At 38.7% G+C, this 16,882-nt stretch overlaps 1 protein-coding gene across 2 annotated transcripts; it reads right to left on the minus strand.

Annotated features, from left to right (window-relative positions):
- Nucleotides 1-222: 222 nt before the first annotated feature.
- On the minus strand, nucleotides 223-9,350 carry LOC124152823. 2 transcript variants are annotated; one of them, XM_048403293.1, is made up of 3 exons: nucleotides 9,248-9,350; nucleotides 5,117-5,426; nucleotides 223-3,959 (listed from the first exon to the last, which is right to left on the minus strand). In XM_048403293.1, exons 2-3 carry the CDS (start codon nucleotides 5,424-5,426, stop codon nucleotides 2,314-2,316), a joined length of 1,956 nt encoding a protein of 651 aa, XP_048259250.1. In that variant the 5' UTR covers nucleotides 9,248-9,350; the 3' UTR covers nucleotides 223-2,313. The 2 variants fall into 2 exon arrangements, with proteins under 2 accessions (XP_048259250.1, XP_046381826.2); XM_046525870.2 differs by lacking the exon at nucleotides 9,248-9,350 and adding an exon at nucleotides 7,232-7,309.
- Between the last annotated feature and the right edge of the window lie 7,532 nt (nucleotides 9,351-16,882).

Below are 16,882 nucleotides of genomic sequence, written 5' to 3' on the forward strand. Positions count from 1 at the left end.
CTGATAGGCAGTAGAAAACATTCCCTTGATTCAATAAAAGAGTTTCAACACTTTCTTACATAATAGTGGCATAGCCAAGTAACTATTAAGATCAATCACCTGGTGGAGCCGGAGGATATTAGGTCCCTGGGAATTATGTCCAGTGTTATAATATTGTTCATGAGCAGCTGCAAAGTAGTTAGCATTTTTGTCCAGTATAAAAACTAAAACAGTATTTTTGGAAAGATCATAAAAAGAGAATTTATTTGACATATTTAAACATATCATGAATATATATCTACAAAATTTCCAACATATGATCCAAGTATATGATCAATATACGGACTTACTCGTTATCCATGTTGATCCGTAATAATTTGTTCCATTCCTTATTTTCTTGGTATTTCAAGTTTATTTCAAAAGCTTGAAATTTTGAGAAAGCTATTGAAATAACGAGCAAATAATCGAAATTACGAGCAAAAACTCGTAATTTCGAGTACAATAATTGATATAATGTGAAATAAATTGAAATGTTTGAAATAAACTTGAAATTAAATAACAAGAAAATACGGACTTGAACAATTTATTACGGATAATAATAATAACGAGAAAATAATCGAGATTACGAGAAAATAATTGAAGTAACGAGAAAAATATTCATGCAAAGAGAAAATAATCCAAATGTCGAGAAAATAATGGATATAACGAGAAAAATATTGAATCAAGGAGATACAAATCACTTGAAATACCGAGATACTGTTGGAAACAACGAGTAAAAGCATGCCAATCTTTCACACAAAAAGTTTCATGCATTGTATTAAGAATCGAACACTGAACAAAGACTGTACATATCTATGAGACAAAATAATATAAGAGCAACATGCACGTTTTTAACATGAAACATGGTTTGTTGATTGAAGGAACCCACGAAAGTGAAACGTTGCAACAACTGTTAAACAATTATTCTTTGAGTGACACCGAAAAGCCAAAGTCCAGATTAGGCACAAACAATCGTCATTTAGTGTTGATCATGATTGAAGCTGGAAAACACGGCAAGAAAGGCAAGAGATTTACACGTTCACACAACAATCTACTGTTCTACGGCAGATAATGCACTGAAGAACAGGGTGCAGTGTCGCCAAAAGAGCGGGCGTAAACATGGAACCTTTTAACGTAAAGACATGGTCACGATCAGTAGTATAGACAATGATGGTTCTGGACTATTTCCACTGGAGCCAGATGCAGAACCCCCATCATCTGTACTACTCGATACGTTCTCACTTGCGCCAACAACACCTACCAGTGTCAACTGCTGCTAGACAGACATTTAGAACCCACCACAGACCTGGACCCACTTGCACAAAGCAATCTTAGCGCTAAGATGATCGTAACTCTCATACTTTAACATAGGCTTACAATAGTCGTAGCGCTAAGATCGCTTTGTGCAAGTGGGTCCTGTGTCATTGTCCATGGCGAATCTCAGATGGCGACGTCCATACTTTAGGATGTGCTTTCATTTGGAATTGAGTATATATGTAAGAGTAATCGATATATAACAAAGGACCAATCACATGTTTGACCTTTTTTGAAAAGTGAAGCCATTTACAGAAAACAGCCTTCAGTACAGTAACATGTAGACAATAAAGACATACTGTTTAATGTTATGTTTCCTAAAACAGTGGACAAAACATTGAGAGCAGACAAAAGAAAACAAACCTACAGTACAGGTACATGTAGACAATAAAGACATAATGTTTAACGTTATGTTTCCTAAAACAGTGGACATAACATTGAGAGCAAACAAAAGAAAACAAACCTACAGTACAGTAACATGTAGACAATAATGTCATACTGTTTAATGTTTTGTTTCCTAAAACAGTGGACATAACATTGAGAGCAGACAAAAGAAAACAAACCTACAGTACAGGTACATGTAGACAGTAAAGACTTAAAGTTTAACGTTTTGTTTCCTAGAACAGTGGACAAAACATTGAGAGCAGACAAAAGAAAACAAACCTTCAGGGGAATAATTGCAAAAGTTCATACAAGTGCTTTTCAGCTGTATTAAGTGACAACAAAGTAAGACAAAAGCAGAGCAACTTCTAATCAGCAAAGTAAGCTTAAAATGATGTTTCTTGTATTTCAAAGAATTGCAACTGCATCCGATCATCCTGTCAATCCCAATTGGGTTGTTTTTATCAGAATGTCAAAAATATAGTTGCATGATTTTCAGTACAAAGCCACACTAAAAAAATCAACAACTATGATGCACTAAAATAAAACTGACTCACTGCTTGACAAATGGTAGATGGAATATTCTTGACATAATAGTGATTACACAGACCTCGAGCAATGAAATACCTTAACAGTTGTATTGCGCTGTGTCACAAACAGTTTATCTCCATGGACAGACAAACCATACGGCTGCTCGATTCCATCCTTCGATGTCAGAAGGTCTCGGACAAACTCCCCTGCTGCTGTCAGTAGTGTTACCTTGTTTGTCCATTTGTCCGCCACCAGAATGTGTCCTGTTCTGGTAGTTGTGATACCTCGTGGCCCTCTCATTGCAGCTTCTCCTGTGGGTCTGTAGGTGAACACAGCCTCCCCCTCTGGTGTCATACAGTAGAGAAAGTTTGAGCAATCATTTGACACCAGGATGTGGCCACGAGGTGTAGCACAGAGGAACCTCGGGTCACATAGCAGGTTCTCTACTGCGTTGAGTGTACTGATTGACCTCAGCAGTACCCCAGATATATTCAGGATGTCGACACAGGCGGGATATACACAACCTGCTGCTAATATTGATTTACTCAAGGCTGCAAGGCATCTGTACTTCTTCTTTGTAGTAACATGTGACTTCAGTACAGGGTCAGGGGTCACCTGTACAACTAGAATTTCATTGCTTGACCAGAATGCTAAAGCCAGCAGGTTTTCTCCTAGTCTTGACAAAGAGTGTGGGAAACTTGCAAGTTTTAATTTTCTTTGTTGTGATTGGCTATCTTTTGTGAAAAAGGATTTCAGGCATTTATTATTGTAGTCTGCTATGACCAGTATCTCTTCACCATCCACATCGAGGACCATGGCATCATGAGGGTCGGGCTTCGCTTTGTCATCCTCTAACCTAGGATTGACTGTGTGACTTAACAGAGGGGTACCCATGATGTCGAATCTCCCCAACTCCAGTCTACCTAATCCGACATGCTTGTTAATGTTCCAAACATCTATTTCGCTAATGAATACAACTTCTGACTCGGGAATATCTGTAAATTTGACAGCCCTGTCTGCTGCAGCAGCCATTGCCCCTGACTGACAATTCTGGTAAATATCAAACATGTCAGTCTCACTCATTGACTTCAACACCTGGGAAATGTATTCTATGTATTGTTGATACATCTGCATGTCTATTTCTTTGGACTTCATCCGTCCTCTCAGTTTTCCAGACTGCTTATCTGCCATGTCATTCAGTTCGGCCAGCAGTTGTTTTTCCTTCTGTTTGATCACGTCTATGGCCCGTTGTGAGGCATGTCTGATCTCTGACTCAACTGAGGCTTTGTTGTGGTCAATCGCATCAATCTGAGACATGTTTTGTAGAAGTGATTTGTTTGTGTCTTCAAACTGACGTCTGAACAAGCCCTCATTTTGTGTCAGAGCACGTTTCATCTCAGACATGAGGGACTGAATAGTGACCACGGAGATGCATGTTCTGTGATATATGATACAACATTTTTGGCATATTGCTTTATTGCAATCTCTACAGCAGAAGTCCACAACTTCATTGTGCTCCGTGCACCTTTGTCTTCGCCGTCTGCTGCCCTTTGCGCCATCTCCAATGTCACCTATGTCATGTTCTGATGTCGCAGGATTGGCCAAGTGCATCTTGACACATCTGTCACAGAGCGGGACAGAACAGTCCTGGCAGTGGGACCTGGCCTCACTTTTATCCCCAAGTTTCTCGCAGGAGAAGCAACTGTTGGCATTACCTAGAGATGCAAATAGTTATGTTAACTGCCTTTTCCATAAACTCATGTCTATTTTCACATCACAGCATTGTATCGCCCAAGCATGTTATCCATGTCCACTGAACCATATTGGCTACCATCAGTAGACTTCCTAATATAATAACACACAATACGTTAACATGTGGTGCTGATTACTGTTTATATAAAACATGAAATCAAACATACTTAAACCTGATAGAGTACTTACAATAACGACTAACTTTAACAAATATATTTGTCTTGGGGTGGTTTTGGGATACACAAATGAATTAACTGGGCCCTTACTCTTAGTAGAGAGACAAATATATGGAAACAGCATCAACATAAAAAAAGCAGTAACGTCCATTGTCTATTATCAGTGTACATGTGCATCTATACTTTCTTCACCTGACTAGTACTGTAACATATTCATAATCCTCATCCCACCTATCAATGTGTCAGATATAAATACTCTTGAACATGTACGTCTCTAGTTACAATGTGCCGCTGCTTGATCGATACTTTTCAATGCATATGTTCTACTACTTGCTTCACCTCCGTCGGATAAAATTATGCCCCATCTTCAAACGAAAAGCAAAACGTACCTAATCAATCAGGATTCACGTCTTAGAAGCAACTGGCATGTTTTCTATGTGGTCTTCTACCATATTTTGGGGGGCGGGTATATAATTACACTTGCTGTTATCGGCTCGGGTCTTCAAATTTTGTTCACGCAACACGTGTGGTTTAGCAGAATAAACATAATCCTACCATAATCCATTATTCTACAAATGACAACAGTGTTTAAGTAGTTTTAGGCGATAACTCTACTTTGACCACTCCTTGGTAGGATTGCCTACCACGTTCTGAGTGCACTAAGTACATTAGCTGTACATTTGCAACAGCCAAACCATGAGTATATTCCAACCCAAACTAACATGGCTAAGAGTAGATGAGGTATGTACAAGCTGAAAGGACACGGGGTTTATTTAGGCTTATCCTGGGGAATGAACATTTAGTTACACCTGTGGTTACTGAATACCTCAGGACAGGGTGTCCTGAAGTATATGTATGAGAAACACTGATTCAAGACATTCTTTACTTGATAGCCCTCTTGTCGCAGCAACAGTTTCATCTTGACCTCACTCATATTTACTTACCATGATCAGTACCTCCCCCACAGGCTAGAGTGTCCAGAAGTCCCTGTATGAGAAAACTGGGCTTGATCTGTTTCACCCACTCCTCCACTGGTCTGTCAGGCCTGGGAACTCGGGTCATCTGACGACAGTAGGGACACGGGATGGACTTGGCTCTGATGGCGTCTTGTCTGGTTTTCAGGAATTCCCCCAGGCAGCCCTTACAGAAGGTGTGTCCACAGGTCAGAGTACAGGGGTCTTTGTATCCCTCCGTACATATGGAACAGGTCAAGAAGTTCTCATGCACACTGTCCAGCTTTCTGGCGGCTGCCATCTATAAAGAGGAAGACATACATTTTTATGTGCAGTGGACACCACTGGCAACCTCTAATTTCTTAAAAATATTTCTGTCGAAGCATGATGACATGGCACAGATGGCAAAACTTGATATTTTTTTCTTGCAGCATAAATAATTAGTACACATCCATTCATATATGTCGCAGTTAATCGGTACATGACCACGTCAAAACCGTTTCGAAAAAAGGTTGTTTCAGTGGCCATATTGAAAGTCGGAATCATAACATAACAAATTCGGGTAACATCACTTTTGAAGCAAGTATGTAAAGTATCAGCTTCGTTGGTCCAGTGGTTTCAGAGTAGACTAGAGTGCGTTTTAGCAGAATTACTGCAAGAGCATGGTCATAGTGCAAATATCAGATAAACTTAATTTATGATATCTTAAAACATGAGCCCCACTACTAACCAATCATCCATGTACCAAATTCCGTTACATTTTTAACAAAATCGAATTCAAACCTTGTGAACAAATTGCAGTATTGTCATTGGTGGGGAAATGCATGTGAAGAGTCAGGTTATTGGTTAAGTGGTTTCTGTGGAGAACATGCTCACAGAAGCTGCAACGTCGGGCAGGCAGGTAATGAAATAAGCTCATTTGACTTTCATTCAACCACACGGTATCACACATTGATATAAGCCAGAGTTGGGATTTATGAACAAAACTTATAATCAATATAATATAATTGGTTATTTAACCATCACGGGTAGTCAGGTTGACTTGGTTGATGCATGTCATCGATCCCTATTGCGTGGATCGATGCTCATGATATCAATCACTGGATTTTCTGGTCCAGACTCGATTATTTACAGACCGCCGTCATACAGCTGGAATATTGCTGAGCGCGGCGTTAAACAACAAAAATAATAAACATGAATCACTTTTAAATACCATTCAAAGACTTAATAAATAAACTTACAAAATAATTAATGTTTAGCGATGTCGAAAGCATACACACTGTGAGCAGCACTATGTATCAACACACATTGATTACAATATACTGAAAGGGGGGGAAAGGGGGTGGGGGGTGGGGTGGGGGGTCAAACAGTAGGATGCTGACGAAGAATAGCTCTTGTATATATTTTGTAAATTTAATGTTTACACTAGAATCCAATGCAGAAACATTGCGTTTAAATGGCCCGTGAGTACATTTGACTGATATGAGTGTAGATTTACCGTTTATTCATTATTGGATGAATTTCCTGAGGTTTTAAATGTTTCGAAACATTGATAGTTATGTATCACTACATTGTTTTATTACCAAACATAACCACAACAGAACCTATTTAGATCTTCTTTCCATACAAAAATAACAATGAAAATAAAATAGAAAATAAAAACGTGTCCATTCATCCACATTGACCTTGACCTTGAATTATTTCCGTCACGTTGGCAATACCCATGGTGCGAGTCATATCGAAAGTAGACATACTCCTTGTTCAGAATTTATTTCAAACATTTATCAATACTACAATTACGCATGTTATTTAAACCCATGCATGTATTGCATAATGAAATATAAATTCAAATGGTTTGCTGTATTGGTTTTACATCCATATCTGGCGCATTACTACTGAATAACCCCCACACTCGTCTAACCCGTTTGTATTTGTGTTTGTAATATCGAAAGTAGAATCTACTCGTTGTGCTTGGTAGATTGACTTGATGTTCCATTCACCGAGAGCTGCCATTGTAAGTACATTAGAATGAAATGTGAACGCCAGAGAACAACCGCTCTCGGTTATCAGCACTTGGTTTGTAATCACGATCGACACCCCTCCTACCTTGTTTCCCTCCAGCGCCCAGGCCTACGTCCTCATGACACAGTTACCCACAAATCTTTCTGCTGCGCAATAGAGTTATGGTAGTGTTTTGCGAGTCACTCGTGTGTTTGAAAACAGCGTTTGGTGAGTAGTGGAAGGTAGATAAATGATCATTCATTTCATATGAAAGAATTAATTTATTGCTTTAAGCTAACGTTAACGGATCCCTAAATAATTTACTTTGCATGGATGATTCGAGTAAAGTTAAATTGCAGTTGAAAATATTAATTGACTACCCTCACAGGTTTGTCGAAAATTTATTTTCCATGTATTATTCTGAAATGTCATGTCCAGTGCGGAGTTTGGTACACGTGGGTCATATTTGACAGGGTTCCATTCCCGACATGGGTACAATGTGTGAAGCTCATTTCTGGTGTCCCCCGCCGTGGTATTGCTGGAATATTGTTAAAAGCTGCTTAAAACCATATTCACTCACTCACTCACTCATATTTGACAGCATCCCTACTTGTACACTACACAGGGATACCTCTGCAGCCTCTGTAAACATTTCCAGACATATTTGGGCCAGGAGCAAATAACAACGAAAACTCGTAAAGGCGGTTCAATCATTTCCTGACGATGGGTCATCCACATACACTGATGACGTCACGCATGACGTAGTTCACGTACAGAAGCATTCCCACCTTTACATTGAATATGGATACCTCTGCAGCCACAGTGAACATTCCCAGACAGAGCTCCTCGTATACAGAATCGTATGTCTTACATGGTGCACATCTCATCTCTGTCAAGGACAGAATATCTTTAAATTGCATTTATTCTATCATTAAAATTAAAATTACTCTTTGTGTCTTGAAGGTTATTTTGATATTCTCTGTTTGTATATCTAGCGAACAGTTTTAGTAACACACAAGTGACAATTGATTAACATGTTTCACCAAACAAACAATCAGATATCCATTATCAAAAAATGTCTAGCGTTCAACTTTTTGAAGGCACAAACATGAGTCTCCCCTTATCTGTGATTGGTTCATGTCTATGCACATTATATAGTCATGGTGAAGAATAATCGTACTTCGGGAATTAATGACAGTGAACAGGGCAGAAAGTTATGTTTTAATGCCAGGCGTTTTGTCCGAGGGTACCGGAAGTGCAGGCGATTCTATGTGACCTCCTCACTTCGTATTTCACCCCAATGTTACGATACCGATTCATTCTGATTGATATAATGAATTTCTGAATTTCTGAATGAATTTCTTTATTTCATCAAGATGTTACATACGAAGATTCACAAAATCTTGCATTGTGCTAGTATTTATATAGATGGGTGCAATATTAACAAATAAAATACACACACACACACACACACACACACACACACACACACACACACACACACACACACACACACACACACACACACACATATATTTTCGTCATTTACCATGTACACAAGTGAGCACTATTACGATACGTCAGATTAATTTGGGGTTAATCTAATCTGAAATTTAAGACATATTTACAGAATATCAATGATATGTTTTCCCATGTAAACTGGTTCATAATTCCAGATTGTATGTTTAATGAGCCCCAGAATAGTGCGAGCATGTCATTTTCTTCCAGAAGTTCAATTTGAACATAACTTTCGATTTCCAGTTTGTCAATGAGGGTGGAGAAGAATTCATTTCGATCATTTATAAAATATTCACAGTGTAGAAGTACATGTCTGTCATAATCATAACCATAGGCATGTCTGCCACATTTAGAACATTCATTCTGTTGATATATACTTGTACCTATTGTCGTAACTGCGTTTTGGGGCGTAAAGGGACCCTAAACACTAAACAGCTACTTAAACGTATTGCCGTTATGTGTCGTCATGGTCAATGTAAGCCATGACTCTACAACCCGCATAGCCAGGAGTCAAGGAGTGAGGCGTCTGATGCTCATTAACTACATAAACATTCATGTACCGGCGCACACACATACTGGACTAATACAAGGTTTGATACTCACATAAGTTTACTAAGTTTCAGTCCATCTCCCAATACACATTTACATGGACAGGACAGGCTCGGCTAGGACAGGGTCGTCAAGGCGTGTGTAGCTGGAGCGATCGAGATTTTAGATCGACTGACTGTAAATAAAAGCAACAAAACCCTTTCCATATTCAGTAGAAAGCTCTGCTAAAACCAGAGTCGATTGTACGATTCCAACTATATCATGAACATGTGTTTATGAATCACTATCAAATAGTGATGATACAAGTCGTTCGCGATACCCGCACACACTCCTAAAACCCAAGTGGTGACCGACAATGTGCATATAAACTGCACCTATTAATTCCTAGGAGTGGTTAAGACAATAGCATGTGGTGACTGACTTTGTGCTTAAAACGTGCGCACATTCCAGGAATATGTAAATAAACATGTACGGGTTATCAATGGTATTATAAACTGTTAGTGCAGGAATTACTGTCTCAATCCAAGGACTTTGTAGATAAATCATGTGTTGATTGACTATCCACTGAATATCTGTGGACACAGGGATAGCATTCATGCTTAGATCCTATTTGTCAATACAGTAATCATGCGGTTTTGACAAATATGAATGTATATGAAACTGTTGGCATATGCACAGATTGCAATCCTTTGATTTTGTTAATTACTTTCATGTGTTCATTGTCTGTGCACTTCGAATCTGTTGGAACGTACATGCACAGATTGCAATCCTATGATTTTGTAAATTACTTTTATTTGTTCATTGTCTGTGCCCCTGGAATCTGTTGGCACGTGTACAAGACAGATTCCTGCATCTGGTGACAACAGGAAGTGTATGAAAAACAGATAGGAAGTGTATGAAGAACAGACTTAAAGTGCTTATACAGCTCAGCCAAACCCCAACACCTGAGTACTTACGCGGTGATTGACAAGATACATACAAACTGCATATATTCATTCCTAGGAGTGTGTACAACAACATCACGTGATGTGTGACTTTGTGCTTAAAATAGTCTTCACATTACAGGATTCTGTAAATGAACATGTACAGGTGATCAACGGTATTATAAATTGTTAGTACATGTACTGATGATCAACGGTCTTATAAACTGTTAGTACATGCACTGGTGATCAACGGTCTTATAAACTGTTGGTACATGTACTGGTGATCAACGGTATTATAAACTGTAAGTACATGTACTGGTGATCAACGGTCTTATAAACTGTTAGTACGTATACTGGTGATCAACGGTATTATAAACTGTAAGTACATGTACTGGTGATCAACGGTATTATAAACTGTTAGTACATGCACTGGTGATCAACGGTCTTATAAACTGTTAGTACATGTACTGGTGATCAACGGTATTATAAACTGTAAGTACATGTACTGGTGATCAACGGTCTTATAAACTGTTAGTACGTATACTGGTGATCAACGGTCTTATAAACTGTTGGTACATGTACTGGTGATCAACGGTCTTATAAATTGTTAGTACGTATACTGGTGATCAACGGTATTATAAACTGTTGGTACATGTACTGGTGATCAACGGTCTTATAAACTGTTGGTACATGTACTGGTGATCAACGGTCTTATAAACTGTTGGTACATGTACTGGTGATCAACGGTCTTATAAACTGTTCGTACATGTACTGGTGATCAACGGTCTTATAAACTGTTAGTACATGTACTGGTGATCAACGGTCTTATAAACTGTTAGTACGTATACTGGTGATCAACGGTCTTATAAACTGTAAGTACATGTACTGGTGATCAACGGTCTTATAAACTGTTAGTACATGTACTGGTGATCAACGGTATTATAAACTGTTAGTACATGTACTGGTGATCAACGGTCTTATAAACTGTTAGTACGTATACTGGTGATCAACGGTATTATAAACTGTTAGTACATGTACTGGTGATCAATGGTCTTATAAACTGTTAGTACATGTACTGGTGATCAACGGTATTATAAACTGTAAGTACATGTATTGGTGATCAAGGGTCTTATAAACTGTAAGTACATGTACTGGTGATCAACGGTCTTATAAACTGTAAGTACATGTACTGGTGATCAACGGTATTATAAACTGTTAGTACGTATACTGGTGATCAACGGTCTTATAAACTGTTGGTACATGTACTGGTGATCAACGGTCTTATAAACTGTTAGTACATGTACTGGTGATCAACGGTCTTATAAACTGTTAGTACATGTACTGGTGATCAACGGTATTATAAATTGTTAGTACATGTACTGGTGATCAACGGTCTTATAAACTGTTAGTACATGCACTGGTGATCAACGGTCTTATAGACTGTTGGTACATGTACTGGTGATCAACGGTATTATAAACTGTAAGTACATGTATTGGTGATCAACGGTCTTATAAACTGTAAGTACATGTACTGGTGATCAACGGTATTATAAACTGTAAGTACATGTACTGGTGATCAACGGTATTATAAACTGTTGGTACATGTACTGGTGATCAACGGTCTTATAAACTGTTGGTACATGTACTGGTGATCAACGGTCTTATAAACTGTTAGTACGTATACTGGTGATCAACGGTATTATAAACTGTAAGTACATGTACAGGTGATCAACGGTATTATAAATTGTTAGTACGTATACTGGTGATCAACGGTCTTATAAACTGTTGGTACATGTACAGGTGATCAACGGTATTATAAATTGTTAGTACATGTACTGATGATCAACGGTCTTATAAACTGTAAGTACATGTACAGGTGATCAACGGTCTTATAAACTGTTAGTACATGTACTGGTGATCAACGGTATTATAAACTGTTAGTACATGTATTGGTGATCAACGGTATTATAAACTGTTAGTACATGTACTGGTGATCAACGGTCTTATAAACTGTAAGTACATGTACTGGTGATCAACGGTATTATAAACTGTAAGTACATGTACTGGTGATCAACGGTCTTTTAAACTGTTAGTACGTATACTGGTGATCAACGGTATTATAAACTGTTAGTACATGTACTGATGATCAACGGTATTATAAACTGTTAGTACATGTACTGGTGATCAACGGTATTATAAACTGTAAGTACATGTACTTGTGATCAACGGTATTATAAACTGTAAGTACATGTACTGGTGATCAACGGTATTATAAACTGTTGGTACATGTACTGGTGATCAACGGTCTTATAAACTGTTGGTACATGTACTGGTGATCAACGGTCTTATAAACTGTTAGTACGTATACTGGTGATCAACGGTATTATAAACTGTTGGTACATGTACTGGTGATCAACGGTCTTATAAACTGTTGGTACATGTACTGGTGATCAACGGTCTTATAAACTGTTGGTACATGTACTGGTGATCAACGGTCTTATAAACTGTTAGTACATGTACTGGTGATCAACGGTCTTATAAACTGTTAGTACATGTACTTGTGATCAACGGTCTTATAAACTGTTAGTACGTATACTGGTGATCAACGGTCTTATAAACTGTTAGTACATGTACTGGTGATCAACGGTCTTATAAACTGTTAGTACATGTACTGGTGATCAACGGTATTATAAACTGTTAGTACATGTACTGGTGATCAACGGTCTTATAAACTGTTAGTACGTATACTGGTGATCAACGGTATTATAAACTGTTAGTACATGTATTGGTGATCAACGGTCTTATAAACTGTTAGTACATGTACTGGTGATCAACGGTATTATAAACTGTAAGTACATGTATTGGTGATCAACGGTCTTATAAACTGTAAGTACATGTACTGGTGATCAACGGTCTTATAAACTGTTAGTACATGTACTGGTGATCAACGGTCTTATAAACTGTTAGTACGTATACTGGTGATCAACGGTCTTATAAACTGTTGGTACATGTACTGGTGATCAACGGTCTTATAAACTGTTAGTACATGTACTGGTGATCAACGGTCTTATAAACTGTTAGTACGTATACTGGTGATCAACGGTATTATAAATTGTTGGTACATGTACTGGTGATCAACGGTCTTATAAACTGTTAGTACATGCACTGGTGATCAACGGTCTTATAAACTGTTAGTACATGTACTGGTGATCAACGGTCTTATAAACTGTTAGTACGTATACTGGTGATCAACGGTATTATAAATTGTTGGTACATGTACTGGTGATCAACGGTCTTATAAACTGTTAGTACATGCACTGGTGATCAACGGTCTTATAAACTGTAAGTACATGTACTGGTGATCAACGGTATTATAAACTGTAAGTACATGTATTGGTGATCAACGGTCTTATAAACTGTAAGTACATGTACTGGTGATCAACGGTATTATAAACTGTAAGTACATGTACTTGTGATCAACGGTATTATAAACTGTTGGTACATGTACTGGTGATCAACGGTCTTATAAACTGTTGGTACATGTACTGGTGATCAACGGTCTTATAAACTGTTAGTACGTATACTGGTGATCAACGCTATTATAAACTGTAAGTACATGTACTGGTGATCAACGGTATTATAAACTGTAAGTACATGTACTGGTGATCAACGGTCTTATAAACTGTTAGTACGTATACTGGTGATCAACGGTATTATAAACTGTAAGTACATGTACTGGTTCCCCAACCCAAGGACCTTGAAAGCTAAATCATGCGGTGATTGACCCTCTAATGAATATCTGTGGACCCATGCATAGTATGCATTCCTAGATCCTATCAGTTGATGATTTAATCATCTGGTATTGCCAAATATGAATGTATATGAAACTGTTGACTCATGCACAGATTGCAATCCTATGATTTTGTAAATTACTTGTGTTCATTGTTGATGCACTGAGAATCTGTTGGCACATGCATAAGATAGATTCCTATATCTGGTAATTTTAAGAAGTATTATGTGGAGTTGGCAATGTGCGTAGAAAATGTTGGTACATGCACAACATGTACTTCTGACTGATAATGTGTATTTTAGTTACGATTTTGATTTTGTGCTGATTATAACTCATCAATACTGACATTAAACTAAATCCAGTATGTAGAGATGAAGTAACAATCGACAATATAAATGTAACTGAGGCCTTTGGTTTTGTTCATTGGGTATTCTTCAGACAATCCGTCACAGAGGCCACTTGAACTTTACACTACTTTACACTATCCACTTATGATCAAAACATTAAGGATCAGGATATATTATAAGTATTAACTTACACAAATTGAATCAAATCTCAGCTGACCACATATTAAATATCTCAAATTGTAATTACTCTTCATTCATGACTAAAGCATACCTTCCCAATCCAGTAAGTTTTAGGATTCAAAACACTGATGTGGTTCACTTTGCCTGCATATAATATGATTGTTGATATAGTTATAAACCCGGCTGACCACTCACTCTGATTCAGCGCCATATACTTCCCTCAACCAAACATTATTCAAACATCTATTGCATAACTCCCCTTAAACTGTATTCAAACATCTTTTGCATAACTCTCCCAAAACTGTATTCAACAAATTACATACTTTTTTGTTTTTCTTTCTTTATTATAACAGGTATCCAACGATATGAAAACACACGACAGACTTGCATTAGAACCACTTGCGTAAAGCGTGCAGCCAGCTTATGTTATGTACTTAATCCTGTCTCCTCGCCTCACCCTAGTATGCTGGCGCCATCCTGCAGGGTGTCTACTACAACCACACCAAATCAGAATCAGTCGTTCGGCCAGCAGCTTTCAGTAGAGAAAGATTGAATGTAGATTGAGAGATCTGGCAGCTGTGACCGGATGACCTTATGTGAGATTTGTTGATGTTTTCAAATATACATCTGTTGGGGAAATTAAACGTTGTTTTTAAGTAATATAACTGATTTGATGTTTAGTATAACAGCATATATTTTCAGCTCAATGGTTGGACCAAATCAGTTTCGTCGAATGCTTATATATTTTAATGGGACTTCTATGCCAAAGGTGTAGGAATGATTGACTCTTAGAAAATTCTACATACGTTGTCTAAGTAACTCACCATATAAATCTTAGTTTATGAGAAAATTCGGACTTCAAACGTTGATTTTAAAGACTCTGTTGATAAATTTGGAAAACTGCGTATGATAAAAGACCCTGAAAGACACAGAATGATTGAGGTAACTCAGCACCGGGGAATACTCAATCTCTATTAACTGCTGAAACAGGTTACATTGGTAAAATTCATAGTATATTATTCAAATATATGTTGCATGTTATGCTTTTAGTTTTCGTTTGTGATACAGGTGTAGGCATTCCTGACGTTTTACACCAACGAGGCAATTGTGACGTTAATTTCAAAGTAAATATTAATATACAGTGCCTGACAAAGCAACTACGTCTTCGTGTGCACAAAACAGAAACTGCCCTTCTCTTTCGGTGATCCTAATTACTTCTTGTGCAACGAGTACTTATGTTAAAGCTTTATGTCGTCATTATCACACAGGGCAACCCTACCACCTGTGGTTGTCATCATTATTACACAGGACAACCCTACCACCTGTGGTTGTCGTCATCTTCACATAGGACAATCCTATCACCTGTGGTTATCGTCATCTTCACACAGGGCAACCCTACCACCTGTGGTTGTCGTCATTATCACACAGGACAACCCTACCACCTGTGGTTGTCGTCATCTTCACACAGGACAACCCTACCACCTGTGGTTGTCGTCATCTTCACATAGGACAACCCTATCACCTGTGGTTGTCGTCATCTTCACACAGCACAACCCTACCACCTGTGGTTGTCGTCATCTTCACACAGGACAACCCTACCGCCTGTGGTTGTCGTCATTATCACACAGGACAACCCTACCACCTGTGGTTGTCGTCATTATCACACAGGACAACCCTACCACCTGTGGTTGTCGTCATCTTCACACAGGACAACCCTACCACCTGTGGTTGTCGTCATCTTCACATAGGACAACCCTATCACCTGTGGTTGTCGTCATCTTCACACAGCACAACCCTACCACCTGTGGTTGTCATTATCTTCACACAGCACAATCCTATCACCTGTGGTTGTCGTCATTATCACACAGGACAACCCTACCACCTGTGGTTGTCATTATCACACAGGACAACCCTACCACCTGTGGTTGTCGTCATCTTCACACAGCACAACCCTACCACCTGTGGTTGTCGTCATCTTCACACAGCACAACCCTACCACCTGTGGTTGTCGTCATTATCACACAGGACAACCCTACCACCTGTGGTTGTCGTCATTATCACACAGCACAACCCTACCACCTGTGGTTGTCGTCATTATCACACAGCACAACCCTACCACCTGTGGTTGTCATTATCACACAGCACAACCCTACCACCTGTGGTTGTCGTCATTATCACACAGGACAACCCTACCACCTGTGGTTGTCGTCATCTTCACACAGCACAACCCTATCACCTGTGGTTGTCGTCATTATCACACAGCACAACCCTACCACCTGTGGTTGTCGTCATTATCACACAGGACAACCCTACCACCTGTGGTTGTCGTCATCTTCACACAGCACAACCCTATCACCTGTGGTTGTCGTCATCTTCACACAGCACAACCCTACCACCTGTGGTTGTCGTCATTCCCCTGGTTATCAGTGTATTGCTTTAAGGTATAATT

The sequence above is a fragment of the Haliotis rufescens genome, unplaced genomic scaffold (assembly GCF_023055435.1).
Source record: "Haliotis rufescens isolate VD_foot unplaced genomic scaffold, xgHalRufe1.0.p SCAF_3, whole genome shotgun sequence".
NCBI classification, from domain to species: domain Eukaryota; kingdom Metazoa; phylum Mollusca; class Gastropoda; order Lepetellida; family Haliotidae; genus Haliotis; species Haliotis rufescens.